Raw genomic sequence first — 16112 nt, 5'->3', positions numbered from 1 at the left:
AGAAGAAAGAATAACAAGAGAAAGGGTCCCAAGGAATGACCTTACCCAAAGGGTGAGCAGAAGACAACAGTGGTCCCCAACCTTTCTCAACTGTTACAGAGACATTGACTACTGCCTATCAAAGAGTTTGGAGAAGCAGAAAAGAGGATAAGAGAACAAGAGAAAAGAAGGAGCACTTTGTTCCTGAGGTCAGAGGTGTCTCAGCACCATGGAGACTAACCACATGGCAGAAGATGAAGAAAGAGATGGAGCTAACTTCTAATTTTTTAGGTGTTTGGAAAAGACAAGTTGCTCAAGTAGGAACAGCCAGAAAGCCTCTTCAAAGAGCTCAGCTGGGCCCAGAAACCCAATCAGGTGCAAGTGGAATGCAGAGCTCTCAGGAAGCCCGAGCAGAAGCAGCCTCCTAGGTAGAAGCAGGCCTCTTTCTTTAGAAAACTCAGCAAGACTCACAAGACTTGTTTCTTGAATGAACTAATAGCTAATCATTTCTGTACTTATTACATAATGAACTGCAGGTGTATAGCTGCATACAACTGCCTGCAACTGTGTTCAGTAGTGTGTGTATACACCCAGTAGCCTATCTATCTAAACACATTTACATATATTTATGCATTTATATAAAGGTACGTGTTTATCCATTTGGCATGTATACATATGCATATACAGTGTAATTCTGGAAGAGTGTCATAATTTAATATTTATTAAATATCCAAATGTTCCTTCTGTGTGTATGGCTGTGACTGAGGACTTGGTTCTATTACACAATGTTCATGAGGATTCTCTGGAGAAATTTCTTACTGCTCAGGATCAAAAGAGTTGATCTTCTCTTGAGCAATTTTTTTTTTTTGTCTTGCATGTGACAGAGATTGAATTTTAGACAAGGCTTCCCTTTTGAACATGACTGCTAGAAATCCAGGAGACAAATCTTTGGTCCCACTTGTAGCAAGTGTTTTGGACTCCATGGGATGCATTAATAAAAAAATTCATTTCTGGCTCCATTTCATGTACTTTATTTTTCACTTTTCATTTCATTTCATACACTTCTTTTTGTGAGTTACACATCTTTGTAAGCTATCTTGAACTATTTGTTGGGTTTAGGATAAGGTGGCACATACATATGAGGCTTTAAGGTCCAGAACATTATGGCTGGGAAGGGACTTATTAATGTGACTAGAGTTAGGGCATGTGACACTGATAATGGGTATGTTATTAGGACAACCCCACAGCGATTACAGGGAGTCAGCCGGATCTCAGCCCAGGTCGTGGTTCTCTCTGTTGTATACTAGTTGTGTGATGGGAAGCATATTATTCTCTAACCCTTCGTTTTTTTCATCTTTAAAACAGTGACCTCTTCGTATTTGGGGGAGACGGCGTACATGAGGAACGTACAGAAAGCACTTAGCACAAGGCACTTAGTCAACATTAGCTATTGCTGTCATCACTATCTTTTCGGCAAGCAGGGGTAGGCAGCCATTTCCGACCAGATCTGCCGTCAGAAAGTCCTCCCCAGCCCTGACCCCCTCTCTGCCATATCCACAGACGCCAGGCAGCTGGGTCCCGCCTGACCTGCAGCGCACCTGCACACTCGCTGCCTCCCGCAGGGTGCCGAGCACGTATCTCCAGACCAGTCTTGTTAATTGCTACCAAGAAGACACCCAAAGGCACAGGCTAAGGCGGACCCACAACCGTGTATTCGTTCTTTACCCCACCCCCAACTCTACGCTCTGATATATACCAGAGAGGCCTGCGAGGGGACGAGGGGTCTTCGGGAAACTGGACTGAAATTCTGGAAGGTGGGGGCAGGGGAGGGGGCGTTGCCCCGAGAGCCACCAGGTGAAGCCGGTTTCCCCCGGCTCCCAACCCCTCTCCTGGCGCTGGTTTGGTGATGTCGAGGGCACCTGGAGCCTCCCCGCCCTTCCAGCTCCGCTTCCGACTTCAGCCTCGGGCCGGGAGAAGCAGCCGCCAGGGGTAAAAGGCGAGATTGGAGGAAGGCGCAGGCCTCCGGGGACTACCGAGTAATGGGGGCAGTTTTCGGGGAAGAGCTGAACAGCGCCACACATTTCCTCGGCGATAACATCAGCGCTTGTCAGGTGGTTGGAGCGGGCGTGTGTGCGCGCGCGCGCGCAAGGAGGAGGACGAGGGGCGCGCTCACACAAAGTTTGTGCCTGCGGGTTCGCCGCGGTCGGGCGTCCTGGGAGAGGAGGCCGGGGCGGAGGGGCCCGGCAGGGGGTGGTGGCGATGCGCCGCACCCCGCCGAGCCTGTCCCGCCGCGCTGGGTGAGGTGGCTCCTGGAGCGCGGCCGCGGCCATGGGCACCCTGGGCAAAGCGAGAGAAGCTCCGCGGTGAGTAGGGGCGCCCGTTTCCTTTCTTGGGGCGGGGGCCACAGCGCGCGCGGCCCCAGGACCTCGCCGGGATGGGAAGTGGGGTGGGGGCCAGCACGGCGCTGCCTCCTCCGGGAAGTTGCGGGCCCGGGGTGCGGACGGCGGCAGCCGGTCGGGGTCTCGGCCGAAGTCGGGGGAGACGCGCTCGAGGGACGGACGAACCCGGAGCGCCCTGCGCGTCTCGCCCGATGGACTGGGGAGGGAGCCGGGTTGTGCGGACGCGCGGCCAGAGTTGGCCCGGCGAGCCCCGGAATCGCGCTTAGCGACCTGGTCCCCCGGCGCCGGGCCCCTGAAACTCCCACTCACGGACTTTACGCGCCCCCTGCATCTGCCGCAGCTCCTGCAGCGCCACCTGGCGGCCCGTCCTGCCCTGCGGACGTGGGGCCGGCCCCAGAAGGCCCACTAACTGCCTTTGCCAGGAGTGCACAGGGGTCAGTGAGCCACATAACCACCTGGGTGGAAACCTGCACTCCCCTCCACCCACCGTGATCCTAGAGACATGTTTTAGGAGTGTCTTGGGGGTGACAGAAGATGAAGGAAAAGTGACCGTGAGTGAAAAAGCTATTGGCAGGAGAAGGAGGCCTGGAGGGGCCGGGCAACTTTGAGTTTGTCCCCCAAAGGGCCAGAACTAGACAACTGCCTGGCGACAGCCTGGGCTCAGCATAGGGCCGGGAAAGCTGTGCTCTTTCCACCTCCATCCATGCAGACTCTGTTGCTCCTGGCCGTGCCCAGTCGAGGCAGGAAGTGTTGCCCTGCTGGACTTTACGGATCTAAAAGTTCTTGGTCCTTTATGCCCTCCCCCACCCCGTCCTGCACCGTGAAGGTCCAGCGCTTTGCCTTGCACCGGACTGAGAGGAGGAGCTTAAGTACATTCAACTGAGTCTGTATTATGGGAATGGGGAGAGGACAGGACTGGAAGAAATCCTCACTAGAAGTCAATCAAAGCCATCTTCCACTGCAAAGAAAGTTGTGGAAGCTTCCGTTCGTTCTCCTTGTCCATTTCATCCCTTACTCTTCTGGGCTGAATTTCATGAAAAGTTCAACCCGAAATTGTGACCCCCACTGAGATACCTGAGGCTGGAATGGATTGCACCTGAACCACTTAAGAGTTTTGACAGTCTCCTTCGGCAAACTGGATGGGGCCTTAGCCAGTTTTAGCCTCAGGAAACACTTTCAAGTTGTTTCTCTAGGGCGCTTTTTTTTTCTTTCTTTTTTTTTTCTTAATACTTGAGGGAGCTGGTGAGGAGACATTTGCCTACTTTCCTTTAAAAATACATATGCCTTTGCAGACTTAGAGGCGAATGCATTCTATGTCTAAAATAAAGCATTTTATAAATCCTTATCTATAGCCATTTCACCAGAAGAGAACACTTTGAAGGTTTGTCACGTAGCAGTCAGTCAAGAGACTTTCACAGCAAAATTGCCCAGTTTCCTAGTTTATGGTGCACATAACCCCCATCTTCCGGACCTCTCAGGATGCCATTTGGGTTTTAGCAGTTTCTCTTCTCCCTGGTTTCTCCTGCCCAAGCCCTCTGAGTCTCAGCGGCCTCCCCCCGACTGCATCTCACCCTCCCTTCCCCGTCCCCTAAATACTCCCTTCAAGTTCATTCTTTCTGCTTGTATTGTACCAGTCCCTCCTAGTTCTGATAAAAAGCATCTACCTCTGAGAATCACCTTCTGCACCAAAGTAGTTTCCCCTACAGGTGACACTAGGAAACATTGCCAGAATTAGAGCCAGGGCAGTTTTTGGAGTCCTGAATTGTTGATGCTACCAACTGAGGGAGAAAATAGAATTTTTCCTGGACTGGCCAGATGAGAGACAGAGGTAGACACCCACATCCCGGCCCCAGTGGGAAGAGCTGTGTGTGGAGACAGCCTCCAGTTGCCGTGGCCTCTTCTCTTGGGGCTAAGGAGAAGTAATATGGAAGGCCTAAGAGAAAAAGAGGCTTCTAACAAGAAGGACTTTGTTTTCATCTTTCCCAAGTCTGCCTTGGGTAGAGGTCTTAATGGTGAAGAGGCAGCAGCTAAGGCCAAAAGCTGACTTATCCCAACACTGCACAACAAGTGCCAGGTTTAGAGAGACATCACTGCTTCTGCAGAGGGAAGGGAGCATGGCATGGACACAGGAGGCTTGGCTTCTGCCTGGCTCTGCACTGGTGCCCAGTCACATTGCCCTTCCGAGCCCAGACCCCCACATGTATGGGTGAAGGGCTTGGAGAATGACCATGGAGGGGCCATCCAGCTCTGGGGTCTGAGGACTTTGGGGGACCTGAAAAAGAAGTAGGACCCAAGATTCAGCCTTTATGTTATCAGCTATGCTTTTGGAGGTTTTTACTTTTGTCTTAAGTTGAATTGAACCTTTCAGTTCCTCTTGCTAATTCTGATGTAGTGAAAGGTGCATAGTCCCAGGCACAGTAAATATTTATTAAACCAAACCAGAGAGGTGCCAAGTACAAATCCCAGATCAAGTACATATGAGTTCTACAACCTTGTCTATGTCATTCAGCCTCTTTTAGACTCAGTTTCAGCATCGTGAAATGGAGATAACATCTCTCTGGGCTGTAAGCTTTGAAGACCATGTAAATCCCCAGCCCAGAGCCTGCCCTATCAAAGGTACTCAATTCAGAGTGGCCATTATTTTCTTTCATTTTCAGATGCTGATCTGATCTTGGGGCTATCACAGGGCCTGGGTAAAAATCAGTAATGACCAGAAACTTGATCAAGTCCTGTAACACCAACCTGATCTTTCAGAAATCACTGCCTTGGGTTAGCAGATTCCCAAGCGCCAGTTTCTGATTGGATTTCACTGAGCCCATCCTAGGTTGGAACAGGTGGCAGCAGCCAATGCCAGACCAGCATTCTGGAGCTCCTTTGAAAGGGAACTCGAAGGTCAGTGTGTTCCCTTCACGAGTCTGGCTTTGTACTGAGTGGTCCCACTGTCTTTTTAACAGGGTGGTTTCCCAAAATCCATGTGTGCCCCAGCATTTTATTTTGATCTGAGTACTTCTTCAGTCCCTTCTGGGTGAGGTTACATCTTATCAAGAAGCTTTCCTCAACACTCCACCTAGAACTGGTTTTCCCTCCTCTGAGAACATCACACTTTTTGCCCTTGACACTCACAGGACAGTTATTTAAGATTTATAGAGTTATCTTTTCTTGGTCTGGTTCTGATTCTCCAACTAGATTTTTGTATTAAGGAACTTCCAGATCACCTTCATACTACAACAACTAACACATAATGAGTATGTTTTACAGTTTGCAAAGTACTTTCACAGACCATCTCACTGGTCCTCTCTGGCCTATCACACATGTGTTGCTCATAGGCTAAGTACTTATTGATTAATTAATGCCATCATGTGTTTATCAAATATATAGTGGTTAGTTAAAGTTATGGATCTCCGATATATTTCTTTTCTTCATCTCCTCTTTGGTAATAAACATGAAATAGCCAAAGCCACAGTAAGGAGAGGAGAATATACTCAAAGGAGTTATCAGCAACAAAGATGATAGATATGTCTCTGTATGTTATGTTTATTTTTTTAATGGAAGGAAAAATAAAATGCTTAATTAACCTACTGATATCATTTTGCAAACAACTTGACTTATACTGTTGAGGTCATGACCAAAGATAAAGCTAAGTGAAAGTGGAGGAAGGTGACCTCTTGGGCTCTAAAGCTACTTCCAGATTCAGACTTGTCTTTTTGTATTCACTTCTGGAATAAAGCTCTCATAATCAGTAAGGACTTGATAGAATAATGTTTAATGATAAAAATGACTCAGAATGATTATCAGTAATGAAAAACAGAATCTTAGAACCAACCAAGATTTGTGAAAAAGGGCTAGATTAACATCTAAACACCACCGCCATAACCCTCACCCCCTGCACACGGGTCCTCGGTCTTTGCCTTCTCCCCCAAAATCCTTAAAGATGTTTCTGAGGCCACCTGACTTTCTACAGTAACTCTGATGTTGCTCAAGACGAATGAATTTAGCTGAAGATGAGACCAAACTTAAATAATTCTTAAGACCCAAGTCAGTGGTCTCAGGGCTAAAATAAAAATGTATTGCTAGGAGCTAAAAACTGCCAAGAATAGTCTTGCGTCTGCCTCTTCCTTTCAGGAGCTGGAGAAAGCAGGCCAAAGCAATCCTAACCCCAGGCTGAGGAGCCCTGTTTGCAGCCTGAAGTCTCACCTTGCTATTAGTGTGAGAGATGTCTCTTTAACAGCTAACCAGTCCGTTTGGTGCCCTTACCAAGTGGGAGGGGTATATCTTATCAGCCCAACTCCCGGGATTAATTGTCGTATCTCTACTCCTTTCCTCTTCAATCTGCCTGCAGAGCGCAGAGCTGTCAGTGTGGTCGTCCTCTGGCTGCTCTACTCTCCCTGCCTTTTCTCTTTCCCCAGGAAACCTTCTCATGGCTGCAGAGCAGCCCCTAAAGCAAGACTAGAGGGGAAGCCCTCCAGCAGCCCCCTCCCCTCCCATCCCAGCCTGGCCCAGATCACCCAGTTCCGAATGATGGTGTCTCTGGGACATTTAGCCAAAGGAGCCAGCCTGGACGATCTCATCGACAGCTGTGTTCAATCTTTCGGTGAGTTGGCGAACTGCCCACATGCATAAAAATCGCTCTCTTACTTTGTTCTTCCTTAAAAAGTGCGTTATAGAATAGCAACCTAGATTGCATTTGGGGTTTAAAAATAGCTCTTGAGCCTTTGAAATGTTGGAGACTGTGCAGTGCCTATGGCACATGACTATGTGGGTGTAATAGGTCGTGATGAGAAGCGCGATTTAAAGCAATAAAAGTTACTGAGGAGAGTTTGCATTTCCAATTTTCTCACGATGGAGGTTTTTCTTGTGATGAAAAATATGATAAAATGCAGTGGTACATCTGGTGCTTTTCTGTCCTTGTGTTCTTGGGGCACACGAAGACTAGGTTACGTGAGCAAACGCTGTTATCAAATACAAATTCGAAAGCCTTTGGATCATTTGGAAAATAAAGTCTTAATAATTCCCCTCACAATCTTGAGGGTGGGTTGTGGAGCAATAGGAAAGGACCAGGCAAAGCCAGATGTCTGTGCCTGAAAGGTACTGGCAAATGAGCAGTGTGATTGAGGATTGAGGATCTATAAAATGAGCAGACAGACACAGGGGCAGGGAGTTATCTAGGCGTGCACTCTGTCATCACCCGTACTCACAGTGAGGGATGAGCAACTTAGCGCAGCTGACAAGCAATTATCAACAAAGATGCCCTTTTTTTTTTAAAATTTTGTAGGCACTGTCTTTCTTTTGATTGTTATATGTGAAGTAGTGATTGAAAAGTACTAAGTGTTTGTTCCCGTTCCCAAAAAGAAATGATGGAAGATTCATAAAGTTTCAATATCACCGGTCCCCCTCCTTGCCCCTTTAGAAACCCCTCCATCTCCCACCGGAAGCAGATGAGCATGTGTGTCTCAGCACAGAAGCACCACCAGCCGGCCCTGCCCTGGTGCCTCCCAGGGAGTATAGGGGAGGCTTGGTCAGATCCCAGGTAGCACAACATGCCGGGCTGTTAGAGCTCAGAGCTAGGGATTATTCATTGGCTGGACCTGTTTAGTGCTCAGTCAAACCTTATTTGTAGAATTCAGAAAAAACTGACATTTTGGAGATTCTCATTTAGTACAATTTAGCAAAACATTGAATAGTTTTTGGGGGGATATATGTATATGTATAGCTGATTCACTTTGTTATACAGCAGAAGTTAACACACCACTGTAAAACAATTATACTCCAATAAAGATGTTAAAAAAAAAAGAATAGTTTTGGTGATTCCACCATTTGGTTTAAAGCAGCGGTTCTCAAATGTTCTGCGAAATCACACAGAGGTTTTTTGTAAAACAGATTGCTGGGCCCCACCCGCAGGCTGGCTGCTCTAGCAGGTCTGGGGTAGGGCCCGAGAATTTACATTTCTGTCATTTTCCCGGGTGATGCTGCTGCAGCTGCTCCGAGAACCTCACTTTGAGAATCACTGCTTTCTTGTTTATTATCGATTTTTTTTAACTTGGAAAAGAGGGAGTATTTTTACTAGTTTAGCATTAAATTTTAATTAAATTTCTATTTAGTTACACTTTAGTCTTTCAGCTGGGATGAATTTGGGAGCAGAATGAATGGTTTTCTATTTCAAAATAATCTCTGTGGAAAATATCCATGCAAGGAGATAAGCTAGAAGATGGGGGGATGGGTGGAAGCATGGCTGTAAGGAGCCATTATTCATTATGCACTTTACTTTCACCTGGTTCCCGACTTGATAAGCTGCAAAGTTCCTCATACAGCCGTGATAGTCTTATTTACTGGTCTTTAGCAGGGCACTGTGACTATTTCATGAATAAGCATTTTTATTCTCTTTCCATTTCACTGTTGAGAAAACGAGGTCCAACAATAGTTTTATCATGCCATCTTTCTTCCTCCCCTGCTAGTCATTTAGCTGCCCACTCAGTTCAAGGCTGTTGCCCTAACCTTCAAATCATCATGACCTCAACCTGAAAAATACATGACCGATTCTGAGGTCCTGCGAAATAAAAAATGACCAAGCCTGACCCACTCCCCTCAGTGAATCCTAGCAGGGCTAAAGATACTGTTTCCTGAATTATGTTGAACTGAAAAGTACCTCAAAATCCCAAAGCTATCTTTAAAAAAAAGCCATTGAGTCTAACAGTCTTTTATCCATTATCATGAAGTCTCAGTAGCCCCTAATTAAGCCCCTAATTGCATCTGACACTTGGCTGGGCATTGCACGAGAGAATTACAGTGACCGAACCTCTATTCCATTATTCAAGCTTAGAATACCTGAGGAATGCACCGTTCGGGGAAAGAAAAAATGTACCAAAGCCAGGGCAATGTTAAGGTAAGGTGTGCAGGAAGAATAAATTCTTTAAACCATGTAGACTCTGAGCGAGTTCACACCAAAGGTGAGGGCGTAGACTAGGGAGAGCAGCCGCGGTCTGTTCAAACCCCTCTCGTGCAGGGCGTGGGAATGCTGCCAGAAGGCAGCAAGGAGCCATCAGAGCCAAGGGTTTGCACCTGAGGTCCTGCAGGGTTTCCTGCCACAGAATTTACATGAAAGAGGCAAAAAAGAAAAGACACCCTATGTCTGGAGGGAATGGGAGATGACCCTTTTGTCTGCGAATTGTCTGCGAATCAGTGGACGTGTCTAGTGGGGCAGGGGTGTGGAGCTAGAGCTGGGGGCCGGGGAGCCAAAGCTGGATCGTGACAGGCAGCTATCCACGGTAGGACATTGCTTGTGCTTCTGGAGGTTTCCTCAGACGTGATCCGAGAACAGTAACGCGAGGCTGATGCTTCTCTTGAAACTTACCTTACTGGTTATTTTCTCTGGTTCGTAAAGAAGAGTTTTTGCTTTAGAGTAAAACAATCGAGCTTAGTTCTTTGCTCATGAGTTTAGAAGTCTTCTCATTTGAATACCCATGGAAAGCGAGGGAAATAGCACTACCAAAGTGTGGGGAAAGTTTTTTTTATCAGGGGGAGTGGTGCGGGGGGGTCATCTCTCCCTTCAGACTCAGGTTTCAGCCACTCCTCCCAACAACTTGAAAAAAAAAAAGGGAGAAATAAAACCTCTTTTGAACACAAAGACTGACTAATTAGTCCATCTACTTTTTACTACTGTCTCAACCTCACCTTGATGCAGATGCCTTGAAGAGGTTTGAACTGGCTACAGCTGTGCTGACCAGTATGGCAGCCACTACCCACCTGTGGCTATTTATGTAGACATTTTGCTTAATTAAAATTAAATGAAATGTAAAATTTAGTTCCTAAGCTTCACCAGCCATAGTTCAAGTGCTCAATAGCCACAAGTGGTACCTGCTGCTGGACAGAGTAAGTAGAAAATACTCCCTTCTTTGCAGAAAGTCCATGGGATAGCACTGGCCTGGGTAGATGGTTGACCGGAAGGGCAAAAGCAGTGTGGGATTTGCATTTTTCTAGCAGCTCCAGCTAATAGTCTGACTACTGTCTAAGGCATCCTGGGCATTTGGCAGTCTTTACCGATGGCTCTCTCTTTAGTATTATTAACCATTCATTTCAGAGGAAGGACTTATTACAAGGCTGTTAGGCATGGGTGGCCGGCACGTACAAATTAAGGCCTGTAGCAAGCCTCCCGACGCCACATACAAGGTTACAGATCTCTGATTAGAAATTCAGAGCCTTGAGTCATAGTGTGTTGCTTTCACCATGAAACAACCCACTCGCACCTTCTGTTTTAATCAGAGGTCATGCTTTACATTGTCACCATATCATTGCTCATTAATCCACTCTTCCACTGAGCATAATGAGGCAAATCATCACAACACGGGTACGTTGATGTCAAATGTGTGTGAATCACACCATCTGTTTCAGAGGTAGGAAAGACCTATGAGATCATCCGGGCTTTTTATAACGTGTTCACTTTGTAAGAGGGCTGCCAGCTTCGAGGGCCGAATGGAAGGCTTCAGATGTCCCAATTCTGGCCCCCTCTGAATGCAAGACAACTTCTGACAGCCTCAGAAAGTAAACTGCAGACATGTCCCAGCAAGGGACCCTCAGCACGCAACTCTCCTGCTCCCAGGTCGAGTGTGGGAAGAAACTCCACATCTTTGTCTTACCCGACAGCGAGAAAGGAAACGCAGCTTAGCTAGTGTCTTATTTACGGTGTGTTGTTTATTTCTTCCTTGGAGGGCTATATGTATCCATTTTCTATGAAACTCAAAACAACTCTGAAATAGGGCAGGTATTAGTGTCTCTATGGACAGAGGAGACGATAAGTGGAGCCTGTGAGAACTGAAACAACTTGCCTCATGCCCCCAGCCCCCCAGCCCAGTCTAAAGAGAAAACACGCTCCCAGAAGCCTCTGGAAAGCTGAGCTGGGCCATGCTTAGGTCCTTCTCCTAGGGCAAGCTCCCTTCACTCGGGGGGACCTGCATGCCCCACAGGACAAGTCTGCACTCTGTGCCCACAGTCTGCAGGCCTGGTGTCTCCCAGATTAGAAATTAAACTCCATTCAATGTAGGAAACATTTATTGGCCCCCATCTGTATACCAGATATCTGCTTGGAATTCTCAAACAAATTCTGAATTAATTTAAATTAGTGTGTTCATTGTATCTCCCAAACGAAAGAAACCTCCAGACTAATAGGTATATTTCCCGTACCACTAATAGATGTATTTCCTGCAGTTGGATGTTAAAAGCATTGTATAGACCTCAGCTTATTAAGGGTAAAACACTACATCTATTTTTAAAGTTAGATCCAAAAAAGGCAAACACACACTCGTTGGGACTGTTGTTCCCTCCGTGGCAGAGGGAAGATTCAGTGTTCCTCACCCCTCTGCAACTTAGTCTGTGCACCAAAGCCGAGTGCCCAGAGGCAACAAAAGCACAAGACCAGGCGCCAAGGGCCATGATGTTGAGGGTGGTCGGACCCAGGAACCAGCAACTCCAAGGAACAAAGCCAAGTGTAGGGACAGGAAAGCTGGCCATTGTGAAGACAGGCTCTTTGGAAAGAAGACCACAGCTGTCCCAGCAGCCTCCTCAGTGGCATCTCCCATCTCTGGGAGTCACGGTTGCAAGATATCATATGTATAGTATGGTCCTTTGGGCACCCACGTCCTGAGGCCCCTGGGCATCAGAGCAGCTCCCGGGCATGGCTGTTCTTAGCCCTCTGGAGTGAATTCGTACTCTCTGACTGGGATGCTGTATATTGGCAAGGAGCCTCCTTGCTGCATCTGTGATAGGCTGGCATGTCTGCCCTCTCCAGGTGTGAGGTACAGTGACTAGAGGGAATTTCCCATCTCCTCCTTTCTTAGGCCTGGCGGGCTGGGCCTTTACCTGAATTGGCCCCATTCATCTTCACAACAACTCTGTGAGGTGGATATTATTTTGCTCTTTTAATTAACAGGTAATTGAAGCTCAGGAATGTTAGTAACCTGTGGAAAGTAACCAAACTCATTAGTGGGAGAACCGCTGAGATCTGAACTCTGACACTCCTGTTCTCTCCACTCTACCAGAGGTTCTCCAGCTTCAGCATGAATAGTCATCATTGTGGGGTGTGTTCAACTTTCAGGTTCCTGAGGGTCAACTCCAGAGCTTTTCATTCAGTCGTGGTTTTGAAGGAGGTGACCCCACAAACTGATTTTGAGAAATACCATCCTATAGCACACTTGCTTCTTGGACATCCCAGAGCATTTTCTCAGGCTTTCTAGGGAAACACGGAAAACTTAAAGAATACAAATCCTTTGAAAAACGATAGAGCAAATAGGTTTTCAACTATATGAACTAGACAATCATGAGGCGAAGCCAGGGTCCTGGCCATCTCTAAAGCAATCAGTCCAGATCTAACTAGAGAGAGGCCTGCCTTTGAGCAGGTTTGCAACTCTGGTCCCACTGCTGTCAGATTTTCCTGTATTTTTTTTTTTTTTTTTTTTTGCGGTACGCGGGCCTCTCACTGTTGTGGCCTCTCCCATTGTGTAGCACAGGCTCTGGACGCGCAGGCTCAGCGGCCATGGCTCACGGGCCCAGCCGCTCCGCGGCATGTGGGATCTTCACAGACCGTGTCCCCTGCATCGGCAGGCGGACTCTCAACCACTGCGCCACCAGGGAAGCCCAGATTTTCCTGTATTTCTATCCCTTTTCAAATGCAGGAACTCTTTTGAAAACTTCCCGCCTGTCAGTCTTTTGGCCGTGGAAATAAACGGAAAGTGGTGGTCTATTATTACTATGATTTGGTTCCTTGCACTCAAAGGCAGCATTCCCAATGCACATTTCCACCTTTAAGCCACACTCAGACCCGTTTCGTGTGATGCTGGGGACCTGGCTCCCTAGTGTATGCCAGTTCCCCGTGGGTCAGAGACCCAGAAGTAGTGGCTTAGCTGAGGGAACTGGAGAGGTGCTCCTCTGAGCACTTCTTCAAAAGTGCTGCTTTTGCAGCAGACTTTTTAAGGCCCTATATTGACATGACAGTTGTTAAGTCCGTGATGGAAACACATTAGGAAATAACGTGAAAGCAAAAATGGTGTGTTCGCTTGTTGGCTGTGGTTGGCAGTGAGACCACCAGGGAAGGTTATCTGAAGTGCAGACCCACCCCTGGCCCACCTCCTGTTGGTAGGACCTGCCTGCTTCTGCCTGGAGCTGTGACAGCTGCTGGACTTGGTGCCTTGGTCTGCAGGTAGTTTGGGCTACCAGCTAGTTGGGGTTGTCCTAGAGCAGTTATGAGGAAGACAGCAGGGAAAGAGCGAGAGAAGAAGCAGGGTCAGCTACGCACGTCCTACGCAGATGCACAGGGCACCACACTTGACGGGATGCTGTCACAATCTTGAAAGTCTTACTCTGTGAGAGCAGGTTGTTACGTTATCAGGAGTTTAGCAGGCCAATTGCTAAATACAGGCATCAATAAAAATTAAATTATATAAACTTACAGTTATATTAAAAATAAAAAACCCTCAAAACTCATCATTTCCTAGTGTATTACCACATTTTACTGTCATCCATCTTCTTGAGATGGCCACTGTGTCTGTATGGTACAGATGCTATATAGTGATATGCTATACACGTATAGCACATACGTATCATACATATACACATAGTGGTGTGGAGATAGCTGCGTCTCTTCCCAGCTCCGTGGTCCGTGAAAGTCACGCCAGGAGCTTGACGTTCCCTGTGTTGGGAGTATTTATTCCAGGGAAATGGGCAAACACTACCAATCGGGTTTGTCTCGACCCCACCCCTGGAGAGGCCATCGTTAAGCTTTTACCAGCACCTTCCCCCAGCTACAGAGGATGCTTACATGGCAAAGGGCAAAGGCGGGAAGCTGAAAACTGGAAATTTTACTCTGTGTTACCTGTTTAGGGGAAAGTATTATTTGCCGTTGTTTTGCTACTTTCATCTAAGTATCTTATAAACAACTCCCCATGTGTTCTTCAAAGAAAAGGAACCATATCTCTTACCAATAAGGAGTCACATGTCAGTGAAGTTGAGAAATTTTTTTGAAGTGTCAGATCTGTGGTCACAAGAGGGGAAGGGGGCCGGGGGGGTGGGTGAAAGGGGTGAAGAGGGTCAATTGTATGGTGACAGATGGTAAGTAGAGTTTTGGGGGTGATCACTGTGTAGTGTATATACAAATATTGAATTATAGTGTTGTACACCTGAAACTTATGTAACAGTAAAAAGAAAAAAAATGTCACAGTGGAAATTTAAGACTGAGAGATTCTCATTTTGGAGTCGAAGTTATTCTGTGTTTTTGTTTTTGTTTTTTTAATTTACCTCCTCTAAAAATTTCCCTTATTTCTGATCAACTAAACCTCAATTTTGTGACTTCTGTTCTTCATAAATGCTAACGTTATACGCTGTCTCTCTTCGTTTCTGATTCCATCTGTTTAATCGTTTGCCTTCATTTCTCTCTATCTGGTAACAGGCACTATTGATACATAAAACCAAGCTTTTGTTGAGTGTGTTTTCATAAGTTTGTTTGCTAACTATATTTCTAACTTTGTGAGCTGTCCATATCTTTGCCTATTTATCACTTGTTTAATGTTTTTATTATTAGAGGTTATGAAAGCTTTTTATGGTTAAAAAAAAAAAAGCCTGTTAACTCTTTGATTGGCATTTGCTACAGGCATTTTTTTTCCTCACTCTCGTTTCAGTTTTTATGTTGTTTTGGGGACATTAATGAAATATTACATTTTTATATAGTTAAATTTTTCATGTTTTCTTTATCTTTTCCTTTATTAACTCTGAACTTGAAAAAAGAATCCCTATTCCAAAGACTTTGTGACTATTCCATCGTCATTTTAATAAAAGTTTTGTTAAATCTATTGTATGATATAATTCCATATTCCACTATTGTGGATGATCAGAAAAACTTTGTCAACAGTTTTTGCTGAAAAAAAAAAAAAAGACGCCTTCAGTCTTGTTTTTGAGGTTGTCATTGGCTTAAACGCAGAGCACTTGGACTGTCACTTTGTAACTCAGAGCCTCAATTTCCCCTCACTGTCAGACTCCTGAAATGATTTCTGAGACTGAAAATGTCTGGGAGAAGGCGTAATGGGGTCTCAATCATGATGTTGACTGTGAACTTGTAAGTCCTTTGGGAATTTGTCTTTTTTTAAAGCAAGTACTTTTGATTATTAGAAGAGCCAGTATCCTTAGGGTGAAGACTTAAAAGTCCAACCAGATTTAAATAGATTTTTTCCCTAAATTATTAGTATAGACTGAATCTATATTGTACTTACATAGACTTTTTTATTGTGGTAAAATGTACATAACATAAAAATACCACGTACGTAGACTTTAAAATTTTTTCTAGTAATAGTTACCTTTTGAGTATTTACTATGAACAGCACAGTGTTTATATTAATATTTTTATATACATATTCTCATTTAATTCCCACTACTTTATAAGTTCTTGTATTTACAAAGATCTAACTATAACTCAGCTCACACACTTACTTTTTTTCCAGTTTTTTTTTTTGAGACATAATTGACATACATCACTGTATAAGTTTAAGGTGTACAGCATAATGGTTTGATTGAAATATATTATGAAATGATTACCACAATAAGTTCAGCTAACATCCATCTTCTCATATTTGTATTTACAAAGATCTAATTGTAACTCAGCTCTCCTGTCTTACTTTTTAAATTTTAATAACTTTTTTTAAACATCTTTATTGGAGTATAATTGCTAACATTTTAATAACTTTTTAAATTATTTATGTT

The 16112-nt window shown here is 45.5% G+C and overlaps 1 protein-coding gene across 8 annotated transcripts in view; it reads left to right on the top strand.

Moving 5' to 3' along the window:
• The window catches only part of RASGRP1 (RAS guanyl releasing protein 1), a 309379-nt gene that overhangs the window by 220151 nt on the left and 73116 nt on the right, over positions 1-16112 (top strand). For 4 of the 8 annotated variants that reach the window (XM_067742489.1, XM_067742537.1, XM_067742469.1 and 1 more), the window contains one exon: positions 6785-6969. The exons of 3 other annotated variants lie outside the window; for them this stretch is intronic. In XM_067742489.1, coding sequence (XP_067598590.1) covers positions 6894-6969 — 76 coding nt within the window. In that variant the 5' untranslated portion in view covers positions 6785-6893. Of the gene's footprint in view, positions 1-2000; positions 2343-6784; positions 6970-16112 lie in introns of those variants that run through there. One more of the 8 variants, XM_067742460.1, reaches the window with a different exon arrangement.

This window comes from Pseudorca crassidens, chromosome 1 (assembly GCF_039906515.1).
Source record: "Pseudorca crassidens isolate mPseCra1 chromosome 1, mPseCra1.hap1, whole genome shotgun sequence".
NCBI classification, from domain to species: domain Eukaryota; kingdom Metazoa; phylum Chordata; class Mammalia; order Artiodactyla; family Delphinidae; genus Pseudorca; species Pseudorca crassidens.
This window is presented reverse-complemented; position numbering and strand designations above follow the sequence as displayed.